This window comes from Orycteropus afer, unplaced genomic scaffold, assembly GCF_000298275.1.
Source record: "Orycteropus afer afer isolate SDZICR_OR568_19922 unplaced genomic scaffold, OryAfe1.0 scaffold00443, whole genome shotgun sequence".
NCBI lineage: Eukaryota > Metazoa > Chordata > Mammalia > Tubulidentata > Orycteropodidae > Orycteropus > Orycteropus afer.
The window spans coordinates 1,660,007-1,673,718 of record NW_006922030.1 but is presented as its reverse complement, the minus strand read 5'-3'; the positions used below and the strand labels follow the sequence as shown (position 1 = coordinate 1,673,718).

Sequence of the window (13,712 nt, the reverse complement as noted above, 5' to 3'; positions counted from 1 at the left end):
GGAGAAGAAGAAGAACTATAAAGTTTTATTTAATAGGTTATAGATTGCCTAAAGCATGTTGTCAATTCAAGAGAAGTGACTGATTCTCTTTTGGGTTAAAAAAATTTATGTTAGTGTTTTCTCTTGTGCTTTTGCCTAATATTAGACAATAAACACATGTTGTGTCATAATTTTAGTTATCTTTTATGGCTAACTTGGTCACAACTTTTTTTCTTTTGAAAATAGCATTAAAGAAGCCAGTGGGTTTAACTGGGAGAATTACTCCACTTACTTATAGAGCTTAATTCAGATGTCTAAAGACTTGATAGTCTTGGTATATAGTATTGTGTATCTAGATTATTATGTGTTATATTTAAAGCACTTTGAAAATAAGGTTAATCATTGTTGCTGTTGGGTGCCATTGAGTCAGCTCTGACTCATAGTGACACTACGTACAACAGAATGAAACTCTGCCTGGTCCTGTGCCAGCCTGACAATCTTTGCACAATACCTGAGCCATCATTGCAGCTAATGTGTCAATCCATCTTGTTGAGGGCTTTCCCCTTTTTCACTGACACTCCACTTTACCAAGCATGATATTCTTCTCCAGGGAATGGTCCCTTCTGACAACATGACCAAAGTAGATGAGATGAAGTTTAGTCATTCATGCTTCCAAGAAGCATTCTGGCTGCACTTCTTCCAGGATAGATCTGTCCATTCTTCTAGCAGTCCCTGGTACTTTCAGTATTCTTCATCAACACCACAACTCAAAAGCATCAATTATTCTTCAGTCTTCCTTATTCATTGTCCAGCTTTCACACGCATACGAGGTGAATGAGAAACCATGCCTTGGGTTAGGCTCACCTTCGTCTTCAAAGAGACATCTTTTCTCTTCAACACTTTAAAGAGGTCTTTTGCAGCAGATATGTCCAGTGCAATATGTCATTTGATTTCTTGACTGCTGTTTTTGTTCATGTTGATTGTGGAACCAAGTAATATGAAAGCCTTGCAAATTCAGTCCTCTCTCCATTTATAGTGATGCAGCTTAGTAGTGATGCAACTGTCTTGTCTTATGTATTTGGCTTTCATTAGCTACTCTAAGAAACTTTGATATAAATTGGTTCATTTGAAGAGTGCACTGAAAAAAATATTTTGATAGATATAACAAAGTCTTAAAATAAATTATTCTAAAAAAATCTTACATGGCATGCAAAAGATAGGATTATGAAAATATATATAATTTTTACTTCTGGATAGTATTATTAAATTAGATAATATTTCTTCAAGGAACTTCCTCAGACTTGGTCTAATGGCAGATACTTACATGAATTAGATACTATTAGTATTACAAAAAATTCATGAAATGAATTCATTTTGACAAAATTTTTGTCAATGACAACTTTGAAGGTCCACTTGTGAAGATTTTCATTCTCTTTATGTTGAGGTGCAATCCATACTGCAGATTGTAGTCATTAATCTTCATCACTGTAAATTATTATGTTTAGGGATATTCTTGTCTAACTTTCCTTCTGATTTTAAATTGACTTACTTGGTTGTACATTAGTTCTATAATATCCCATCAGGTCTTTCACTTTTAAAAAATTATTGTGAATTAACTATGGCCATATTAAGTTTTGTCACCTACAGGAAAAAAATTAGTTTTGTTGTTGTTACAGAAAAGATTGTGATATTTTGAACACAGATCCCACTAGATTTCATCCAGATTTTCAGAACTCTGGTGTAGAAGGTGACAAGTTCACAGACTCTACTATAGTTAATTGAGGATTCCAGGAAACAAAAATTAACTACACAGGACTAAATGAAAAGAAAGATTACTGTGAGCTCTATACAGGAATATTGACAATGTTTTAATATTCTATTTTCTGGGTATAAAAATCCACTGCCATCAAGTTAATTCTAACTCATAGCAACCCCCATTGGGTTTCCAAGGCTATAAATCTTTACATAAGTAGATTGCCTCATCTTCCTCCCATGGAGCAGCTGGTGGATTTAACCACCAACCTTGTCATTAGGCACCTTGTGGTTAGTGCCTTACCCACTACACCACCAGATATATTTTTTTTCCCCTCCTTTCTCCTAAATTATCTAATGGGTTTGTTGTTTTCACCTTCAGATTTTGACTGGCTCTTGTTATGCTGTTCCTAGGTGTTTATATATAACCAATTAACCAACAAGAAAAAATAAGAAATATAAGAGGAATCTAAAATTAAAAACCAGAAAAGAACCTTTAAAGGAGATGAGAAAATTCTTAATCATTATAGTGCTATTAGCTACTGAAACAGCTGGTTCTTCCACTAAAAGTAACAATATAATCATCAGACTTTCAATGATGTTAGATAATGTAACTCCAATTAGAAGTTTCTGTTGCTAAACTTAGCAAAGTTATAAATACCATAACTAGAGAAGTGTCTGAAATTTGAGCTATTTATTGATTTATTTATTTTAATAAGATATCCTGCTAAGTCTCCCAAGAAATGATTTTGCACTTTCATAGATGAAATTTGCTGTCTATTGACAGGAAATCTGAAGTTCTGCAGAACCTCTTTATAGCTGAGGCACGTGAAAACAGTTACTAATCTTGCTTATGTGTAAACAAACACCTTGTGGAACTTGTTTCCTTGGTACAAAGACGTTAGAATTTTATTTTTGTGAATTATTTCCACGAATTGGCCTAATACTGATAATGTTTCCAGATTTCTGGTTTCATGGATGTTGGGATAACCCACACAAACCACTGCAATTCAGTGTCCTTTTGAATCTTGAACCTTGGAAAAACATGCATAAAAGCCATTTTTGAGTCAAACAATGGTTCATGTAAACAACTAAGACCATTTCAGTCTGAGCATTGTGGTCTTTTGAAGAATCAATCTGTTTAGTAAAACAGAAAATCAGACAGGGCATCATTAGGTTTAAAGAAAATCAGTAATTATTTTAATCAATCTTCAAGAGAATGAAATACCTGTCTAATACTTGTGATCAAAATGTCACCCTCCTTGGTATACAGAAAATTATGTATCTTGAAGAAATTAAGTCCTTCCTTAGAGGAGATTGACTGTACCTTAAGTTAGCCTTTTTTGGGAAACCAAATAATTCATCCAATGTGACCTTGCCCTTCACTAACCCAAATTTATGGTGATCAAAGAATTTCTATGGAAATTCATGATCAGAGGAGGGACAAATACATGAAAGGAAGGTTGGGCAATCTACTTCCATAATGATACCACTTCAGAAATCCAAGGTGGGGTCACTATGAGTCAGATCTGACTCCATGGCAGTGAATTTGGTTTTGGTTATAACCTTAGAACTTAGGCTAATTAAAATGGCTGACACAAGGTTTGCCTCGGACTCCATTTTCTTTTGTTTCTGAGATGACCCATGACTGTTGGATGAACAAGGAAGGGCAGCTTTGCCTTGGGAAGATGTTTTAAATAGATTAACTGAAGACCCCCAACACCTATATTACCTTGCTAATCATATATCTTTGACAACCCTAATGTTTTTCTTTTGCTTTTGGTCATTCTGGAAGTCACATGCCTTAGATTACCTGGACATTAGATTGTCATAGGGTTTTTTGTAGGTGAGATCTCCACACTCCAAAAATTCTTGAAGTAATGAATCAGTTAAATGATTCATTAGATCCCCACTGGAATATATGAAGTCTTCATCTCCTCACCAGTCTATATGCAGCCGACCTGGAAAGTGTTAAACCTTAAGAAACATTTGTCACAGAGTAAAAGAATTGAAGCACTCTTTTGGACTTGAAATGCCATAGTGGGCAGAAGTAGACAAGCTTTCTCAAGGTTACAGACTTTGAGGTCAATGGACTTTGTTTAAATCTTTATTGCTTTTGAAGTTTCTTTATGTTGGCAACATGACTTTAATTGACTCATAAGAATTTTCTGGTTTTAATTAACTGGTAAGAATTTTCCATATAGATTGTGGATACTTCTGCTATCTGTTTTCATATTTATTACTTTTGTCTTTAAGTTCTGTAGACTAACAGTTTCCCCCTAGTGAATGAATGTTATTGAAATTATTACTTTGTGCATAATCATTGTTTTTGAAGTAGTTTGTGCTACCACTTAAGTTTATTATTTGTGTAGGTAACTCTTCCCACGTATTAACTGAAAGACTTTATATTTTTTCTCATTAGTATTTTAATCCATAATATTGATAGATTTGTTGTTGTTGTTATGTGCCGTCGAGTTGGACCCAACTCATAGTGACCCCTCCTTGGGCTTCTGAGATGGTTTCACTATGGAAGTAGATTGCCCAACCCTCCTTCCGAGGAGTGGCTGGTAGGTTTGAACCACCAGCCTTCTGGTTAGCAGTCAAGTGCCACCAGAGCTCCCATTGACTGGATTAGTGATATTATTAGGATTATCAAATGTATAAAAGTTACTTCTAAGGGAATTTCTTAGAAAGCAAATATGCTACCCATAAAGTGAGTTGTATACATTGACAAGACATATTTATAAATGGACTTGAGTTCCCACTTATTTTACTTTTACTTTTACGTTTAAAGCCTAACCACAGTCCAAGCAGTTATTCCAATATGGCCCTGCTCCATACTTGCCCTCTGTATCCCCATTGATGATCACTGAAGATTAGGTGCTACAATGAAGCACAGTGAAGAAATTAGATGGTGTCCAGCAATCAAAAAGGATAGTGTTTGGGTCTTAAAAACTTGTCCTAAATCAAAGAGCCATCTAAAAGACCCATCAAGTAGTTTGTAGAGAAGAAAGCACACCAAACTAAGTGTGATCAACAGATTTTAAGTAAAATCCATGATCAGAGGAGTCAATGTATTAGAACTTAAATTCTAAAGCACTTGCATTTGTGAAAGGATGTGCTCTACAATGGGAGCCCTAAATCCATTTTGATTGTTGACGTAAGTTCAGAAGCAGTTGAGTCCTTTCCAACTTTCAACATTGTGGCTATGCATGGACAAGCTCCAGAAACTTTGGGAGGGACAGTTTGCTCTCAGGAAGAGTGTGGTTGAAAGTCAATTATGCTCACACAAAGGACTTGGGAACTTGCTTGAGTGTGTCTTTCCTAATTTTAATTAAGGCTGGGGTTCTGGTATTGTTCTGTAGCCATCTTATGGCTCTGACTCAGGCTTCATGATCATGAATCATATCCAGACCACCACCTAGCCAGGTAGTCAAGGCCCAGAACCAATTCTGTTACTCTTTCTAGCTCTGGTAGCTTATTGCCTAAGGCACTTGACTGCTAACCAGAAGGCTGGTAGTTCAAACCTACCAGCCACTCTTGGAAGGAAGGTTGGACAATCTACTTCCGTAGTGATACTGCCTCTGAAACCCAAAGAGGGGTTGCTATGAGTTGGTCTGACTTGATGGCAAGCAACAACAATACAACAATACTTTCAAATTATGTACATCTCTAATTCATGGTCTTTTGCCCTTCTTTTGTGGTCCTGTCTGCTACAGGATGAACCAATCTGCCACCAATCAGTTTGTAATGATTCCTTTGTTTTCAATCATATATAATTAGCTCCATGGACATGACTCAGCAGACTCCATTCAGCTTTCAGTACTGTGTATATGCTGATGGCTTCCCTCATCCTGGATGATTGTCTTTGTTTTGTCTTTGTCCTGTCCAGGGCTTAATAAAAGTATCTCTACTGAACCTGTTTGAATCTAGGTTCTCTTTTCCTCTATCACACAACAAAGTTACAAACTCCTACTAGTGAAAACTTTATGTACCATTTATAATGGAATTTGAAGGAAAAGATCATTCAGGATACAATTCTAAAGTTTAAATAAAGGATATTATTTTCATATTGGCAGGAAAAGTCAGCATTAGACTATGAATTCATGCAACCATATAATTATTAATAACTATCAAATGACCCTACTATTATGCTCTTTTACTCATTGAACTAAAAGAAAAAATTCTCCTGGTTTTTAAATTTTATATCTAGCAATTTGTTTATGCAGTATAATTTGTGAAAATCAGAACCCATGTAAGTCAGAAATTTGTCAGAAAAAGAAAATGCTAATTTCCACTAACAGAGTGATAGAAAAAGCATTCTTTTTCCTCAGAAATATATATTACATATTTCTTAAAAGATCTGGAATAGTATATAGCCCCCAACAGTTATACCATGGTATTTGTTTCAGTCTCCCAAGCTAAACAAAGCGACCCTCATTTACTAGGTTATAAAACAACTCATTCTCATATATATCTATCTTCTTAAGAAAAACCTACAGTACAACCTACAGATAATACTGCACCCTGTCAAAAGTGGAAAACTTGCAAGACCCAGAAAAACAAGGCATTCTCATTGAGTTCTAGCTCTCACTGGTTTCACTGTATTTATACCAATGGCTATTCCAAGGTTCTCTCCTACTTAATTTTATAATTATTGACTTTGAAATGTAAATGTCATTGTCAATATGGACAGAGACTAGTAAGTAGTTGATCAAACTGGAAGATAATGATCAAAAGCAATCATGCCAGTGTGTTAGATAGTGCAATACCTGGACATCTATACAGCTTTCTTGCCTGTGCAATGTCTCCTCTGCTTAGGCGGGTTCGTTGACCAATTGCTGGACGTATGCCATTGTCATCACGGGAGGGAAGAATGGTATCCAGAAACATCCCCCTGAAAAAAATCAAAAGCAAGCTACACGTAAGTCACCAAATTAAAACTCATATATTCCCTACAAACATAAAATTATTTTTTCAAAGTTAAATAGGAAATACACCAGTGTTGAGTTTAAAGTCCTTATCAGGCTCTTCAAAACACAATCATAAAGGTAGAAAACCAAGATTGCATGTTAATGTGTGTCTAGCATAAAGTCAATAATGATATTCACTTTTTCCTCAGAAATATATATTACATATTTCTTAAAATATCTGGAACAGTATATAGACCACCAACAGTTATACCATGGGATTTGTTTCAGTCTCCCAAGCAGAACAAAGAGACCCTTATTTACTAGGTTATAAAACAACTCATTCTCATATATATCCATCTTCTTAAGAACAACCCACAATACATATTTTTGTGGTTACTAAAATTGTAAAAGTCAAGTGAACATACTAAATTTTTTTTAGTTAAATGACTGATTTAATCTAAGTAATCTTAGAAATCTAAGTATTATAGCATTATTAAAAAGAACAAGGGGAGGCAGAGGGCCAAAATTTATAAAGAGCAATTTAAAGACAGTTTAAAGAAAAATAGTGTTAGCATGATACACACATATGTGCACACACACACAGAGAAGACACAGATGTATAGAATAAATAGATTTTTTTCATGGTAAAATTAATAAAAAATAAATAATAAGCAATAATAATGATAAGCTGGGAACTGAGTTGTTTTAGCTCCAATGTTATAATAAAGCTCAATATATTTATTAATAGGAGCTCTGGTGGCATAGTACAATATGTATGACTTAAAATCCTAAATATAGTACAATAGAGATACTATCGTATTTTGCAATGTATACTTAACACATCACTAAAGGAAGTACTCAGCTTCAAAGTTAAATGGATTTAAAGTTTAAGCGGACTCCATATTAAGAGATTAAGAAAAATTTTAAAACATCTTTTAAGTTGCATTAAATGGCAAAACATTTCTTTACAAATTTACAAATTAGTAAATGTATTTTAACTGCAGTATGAAAAAACAACATTTTCACCTCTATTCTTTCCCTCAGGATACATTTACTAAGAACTGTTCTAGGTCTAGATTTAGAGAAATAAATAAACAGAATTCCTTCCTTTCTTGAGTCTTACATTCTAAAGGAGGAGGAAGACGTTAAATAAAGAGTTGTAACTCAAGTAGCAACAGGCATTATGGAGAAAAATAAAGGAGAGAAGATGAATATTAATTGTGCAGTGATTAGGTAGCTTTTAAATCAGATAATGAAAGAATACTTAGGAGTTGAGATTTTAGGCAAACATGAAAGGAAGCAAAGAAGACAGCAATGTGGATCAATGGGACTTTGGAATTTACAGGGAGACAGAAAAGAAATACAACAGCCCTGTGATTGGGGGACCCCTAAAGTATTTGAACACTCACCAGAGAATTTACCCAGAGGACAACAGAGTAGTGATATGATTTATGTATAATGTATGACTGGCTTTCTGAGATTCTAGATCAGTAAAATGACGGTGATCTTTAGATATAAGGTGAATAACTAGATGTTCTTGTTGTTAGGTGCCTTCAAGTTGGTTCTGACTCATACAGTAGAATGAAACACTGCCTGGTCCTGCATCATCCTCACAATTCTTGCTAGACTTGAACCCACTGTTGCAGCCACTGTGGCAAACCATGTCGTTCAGGGTCTTCTTTTTTTTTTGCTGACACTCCACTTTACCAAGCATGATATCCTTCTCCAGGGAATGGTCCCTTCTGACAATGTGACCAAAGTAGGTGAGATGAAGTCTGGCCACTCTTGTCTACAAGGAACATTTCAGTTGCACTTCTTCCAGGACATATTTGTTAGTTCTTCTGGCTGTCCACAGTACTTCTAGAATTCTTCACCAACACCACAACTGAAAAGCATCAACTTTTCTTGGGTCCTCCTTGTTCACTGTCCAGCATATTATTCACTCATGCATATGAGGTGACTGAAAATACCATAGCTTGAGTTATGTGCACCTTAGTCTTCAAAGAGACATCTTTACTCTTTGTGTAACATGATATCTGATTGCTTGACTACTGCTTCCATTGATGTTGATTGTGGGACCAAGTAACATGAAATATTTGACAACTTTAATGTTTTCTCCATTTATCATGATGCTGCTTATTGGTCCAGTTGTGAGGATTTTCACTTTCTTTATACTTATTTTCTTTATATTGAGGTGTAATCTATACTGCAGACTGTAGTCTTTAATCTTCATCAGTAAGTACTTCAAGTCATCTTAACTTTCAGCAAACAAGGTTGTGTCATCTGTATACTGCAGGTTGTTAATGAGCTTCCCTGCAATCTAATGCCATATTCTTCTTCATATAGTCCAGCTTCTCAGATTATATGCACAGCATACAGGCTCAATAAATATGATGAAAAGATACAACCCTGACACACTCCCTTCCTGATTTTAAACCATGCAGTATCCCTTTGTTCTGTGCAAATGACAACCCTCTGGTCTATGGTCAGGTTCCTCATGAGTACAATTTAGTGTTCTGGAATGTCCATTCTTCTCAATGTTATCCATAATTTGTTATGATCCACAAAACCGAATGCTTTTGCATAGTAATAAAACACAAGTAAACATCTTTCTGGTATTCTTTGTTTTCAGCCAAGACCCATCTGACATCAGCAATGATATCCCTCATTCCACATTCTTTTCTGAATCCAGTTCATATTTCTGGAAGTTATCTTTCAGTATACTACTGAAACATTTTTGAATTATCTTCAGCAAAATTTTACATGTATGTGATATTAATGAAATTGTTAGAAAATTTCCACATTCTGTTGAATCACTTTTCTTTGAAATGGGTATAAATACAATTTTTCCAATCTGTGGGGATCTCTTCCAATCAGTTGGCCAGGTACCTGTCTTCCAAATTTCTTAGTGTAGATGAGTAAGTGCCTCCAGCATGGCATCTGTTTGTGGAAAGAACCCAATGGGTATTCTGTCAATTTCTGGACCACTGTTTTTGTCAATTCCTTCAGTGTAGCTTCTACTTCTTCCTTCAATAAAATTGGTCTTGATTGTATGCCACCACTTGAAATAGATGAACATCTACCAATTCGTTTTTGTACAGTGACTCTGTATTTCTTTCATCTTCTTTTGATGTTTCCTGCATCATTCAATATTTTGCTCATAGAATCTTTCAATATTACAACTTGAGGCTTGAAATTTTCCTCAGTCCTTTCAGTTTGAGAATTGCTAAGCATGTTCTTTCTTTTCAGTTTTCTAACTCCACATCTATGTACATTTCATTACAATAATTGACTTCTTGAGTTACTCTTTGAAATCATCATCTCTTCACCTCTTTTATCTTTTATCATTTCTCCTATTTGCTTTAGCTACTCTCCACTTAAAATCTTCAGGGTCTCTTCTTTTCCTGTATTTTTAATGACCTTTTGCTTTCCTCATGAAAGATGCTTTTGATGTTATGAATTCATCAATTCATCTGGTTTTCAGTCATTGGTGTTCAATGCAACAAATCTATTCTTCAGATGGTCGCTAAAGTCAGGTGGGATATAATCAAGGTCATATTTTGGCTCTCATGGACTTGTTTTAATTATCTTCAGCTTCAAATTGAACTTGCATATGAGCAATTGATAACTGTTCCACAGTCACCTTCTGGCATTGTTTCGGCTGAAGATATTGAGCTTCTCCATCACCCCTTTCCACAGATATAGTCTATTTGATTTCTGTGTATTCCATTTGGTGAGATCCACGTGGATAGCTGCTGTTTATGTTGTTGAAAAAGGCATTTGCAATTAAAAAGTTATTTATCTTGCAAAATTCTACCATGTGATCTCGTGTCATTTCTATCACCAAGGTCATATTTTCCAACTACTGGTGATTCTTCTTTGTTTCCAAATTTTACATTCCAGTCACTAATAATAATCTTGCATGTTTGATCAAATTCAGCAGCAAGAAGTTGATAAAAATCTTCAATTTACTCTTATTGGGCTTTAGTGGTTGGTATGTAAATTTGACTAATAGTAATATTAACTGGTCTTCATCATAGGCATATGGATATTGCCTTATCACTGACAGCATTGTACTCAGAATAGATCTTGAAACATTCTTGTGATGATGAATACTACAACATTCCCCTTCAATTTGTCATTGCAGGCATAGTCGATCACATGACTGTCTGATTCAAAACGGCCAAAACCAGTCCATTTCAGCTCACTAGTGCCTAGGATATCAATCTTTATGTGTTCCATTTCATTTCTGACAACTTCCAATTTTCCTAGAATCATACTTTGTACATTCCACATTCCATTTATTAATGGATGTCTACAGCTGTTTCTTCCCATTTTGAGTTGTGCCCCACCAGCTAATGGAGGTCCCTAAAGCTTTACTCCATCCATGTCATTAGAGTTGACTCTACTTTGAGGAGGCCACTCTTCCCCAGTCATATTTCGAGTGCTTACCAACTTGAGGACCTCATCTTCCAGCATTGTATCAGACAATTTTTCAGGGCTATTCATAAAGTTTTCCTGTAATATATCAAACAGTGTTTCACTGCTATTCATAAGGTTTTCACTGACTAATCTTTGTGAAATGGATATCCCCTTCCTTCTTCTGAGTCTGTCTTAGACTGGAAGTTCTACTGAAATCTGTTCACCATGGGTGATTCTGATGGTATGTGAAATAGTGTTGTCATAGTCTCCAGCTACACAGAAACGAAACACTCAAACCACAACAGTATGACAAACTGACAGACAAGTGGGGAGATAACTCAAATATGGGATTGGAATTCTTTAAAACCAGATCCAAGCATCTACAGAGCAAACTAGATATATAGCCTGAGACTAGAATATGGAGGAGAAGATGAATGCTATGTGGGAAGTGACCATCAAAAGTGAGAGCCAGCAATACTTAATAAGATGCAGCCCTCAGCTAGGCCAATGTAATTGAAAGAGGAAGTTTAACTACAAGGTAGAATCTATGATGATGCATAAATCCACATTTCGTAGACAAGTTCAAAATAATGAAGCACTACAATTTCTGTAGCACCTCTGTACTAATGAAATATTCACTATTTTCTATGCTTAAAATGAATTCATAATCTTGGGAAAGATTTCATTTTTTTCTACTTTTCAAAAATAATTCAGTTTTTAAAAGGTCAAGGACATTTGGATTAAATATACTCAAGCTCAGATAATGTTGGTGTTGTTGTTGTAAGGTGCAATTGAGTTAGTTCCACCTCATAGCAACCCTATGTACAACAGAATGAAACATGGCCTGGTTCTAAACCATCCTCACAATCTTTGCTATGCTTGAGCCCATTGTTGCAATCACTGTGTCAATCCATCTCTTTGAGGATCTTCCACTTTCTTGTTGACCCTCTACTTTACCAAGCCTGATGTCCTTCTACAAGGACTGGTTCATTGTGACAATATGACCAAAGTACATGAAATTAACTGTGGTCATTTTCACTTCTAAGAAACATTCTAGTTGTACTTCTTCCAAGACAGATTCGTTTGTTCTTCTAACAGTTCATGGAATTTTCAGTATTCATCAACATCACAATTCAAAGTCATCAATTCTTCTTTGGTCTTCTTTATTCTTTGTCCAGATTTCGCATGCATATGTGGCTACTAAAAATACCATGGCTTGGGCAAGGTGCACCTTAGTCTTCTAAGTGATATATTTGCTCTTTAACAAATCTCAGACAACAGAATGATAATTTTGAATCATTCTGCCAACTGAGGTTAACTCTTTTCCATCCCAAAGGAGTTCAATCACCCATTCTTTGTTCAATCTTTGTAGGGAGTTAACAATTTTCTCTCCCACACATCCCAGCCATTAAGCTTTGACGCTTTTCCTGGGTTTCTTCAATAAGATATTACCAATAGTCCAGAGACAGATTGAATTGGGTCCACTTCATTTGTATTATCTACATTAAAAGAGCAAACTAGCCATGCTTTTTAAAAAACTTCACAAAATTTTACAATTATTTTATTAATGAAAATTGTGCTATCTTCAGCTTGCAAACATTCACATTACACAACATCTGTGCAAAAAGAAAACAAGGGCCTGTAAATCCAGCCCTATTGTTCCCACAAGTAACTTCCTAAATCTGCTGATGGGCTACTTTCATGAAAACAATTGGAACTTTTATAGACTCTGTGGGTTCAGAAAAGAAGAAACTATAAAATTCAAATACTCAGGAGGGAGGGTTGCTGAGAGCTATGACAAGTATTTCGTCTTCTGCAACTCAGTCATTTAAATCTGTGTAGAAGTTAATAAACATCCTCTTTAAAACCCTGGTAACAAAGTGGTTAAGTGTTTTGATGCCAACCAAAAGATCAGCAGCTGGCACCCAAAAGGTTCTGTGGCAGAAAGATGTTGCAATCTGCTACCATAAAGATTATGGACTTAGAAACCCTATTGTCCAATTCTTCTATGTCCTATAGCATCTCTATGAATTGGAATTGACTTGACAGCAATGGATTAAAGATTCAAAACAATCTGATAATGTGAATTGCATCAATCAGATTATCATGACCTGCACTGTAGATATATACAATTAGGAAAAAAATGCATAGAGTAATTTTGAACCATAGGAAATTAGGTCAAGGCTGATTGCCATGTAACACAAAGGTAAGTGTGAGAGGAGATGGAATACAGGCAGTAGCAGCTGAGTGGTTTATGGGAAAAGAAGCACTTCAGTATACAAGAATAATACTGGATAAGGGGAGGTCTATATTTCAAAATTTTTGTATAGATTTCTCATCTATGAAGAACAGATAAATAAATTATTATTCTCCATTTTCCTCCTCAGTATCTCCTCTTTTCCAAATAATTAAAACTCAGGTGATTCTAATAATACAATTCAGCAGCACTTGGGCTGAACTGGGACTCAAATCCCTATTTGTCACATATTTCTAAGGAAAACTGAACTCCAAGCATTGATCTATAAATAAAGTTTTGTAACACTAAATTCAAGTCAAATTTTTGGGTATATTTCTGTGAAAATTTAAATTCTAATTTCAAAAAATATAGTATTTAGATAGTTATGTTTGAATAAGGATATGTACTAT

General features: G+C 35.2%; 1 protein-coding gene across 1 annotated transcript in view; it reads right to left on the bottom strand.

Moving 5' to 3' along the window:
* The window catches only part of TLL1 (tolloid like 1), a 381,362-nt gene that overhangs the window by 150,359 nt on the left and 217,291 nt on the right, over nucleotides 1-13,712 (bottom strand). The window contains exon 8 of the mRNA XM_007954208.2: nucleotides 6,504-6,628. Within this exon, the coding sequence (XP_007952399.1) occupies nucleotides 6,504-6,628 (125 nt within the window). The remainder of the gene's footprint in view (nucleotides 1-6,503; nucleotides 6,629-13,712) is intronic.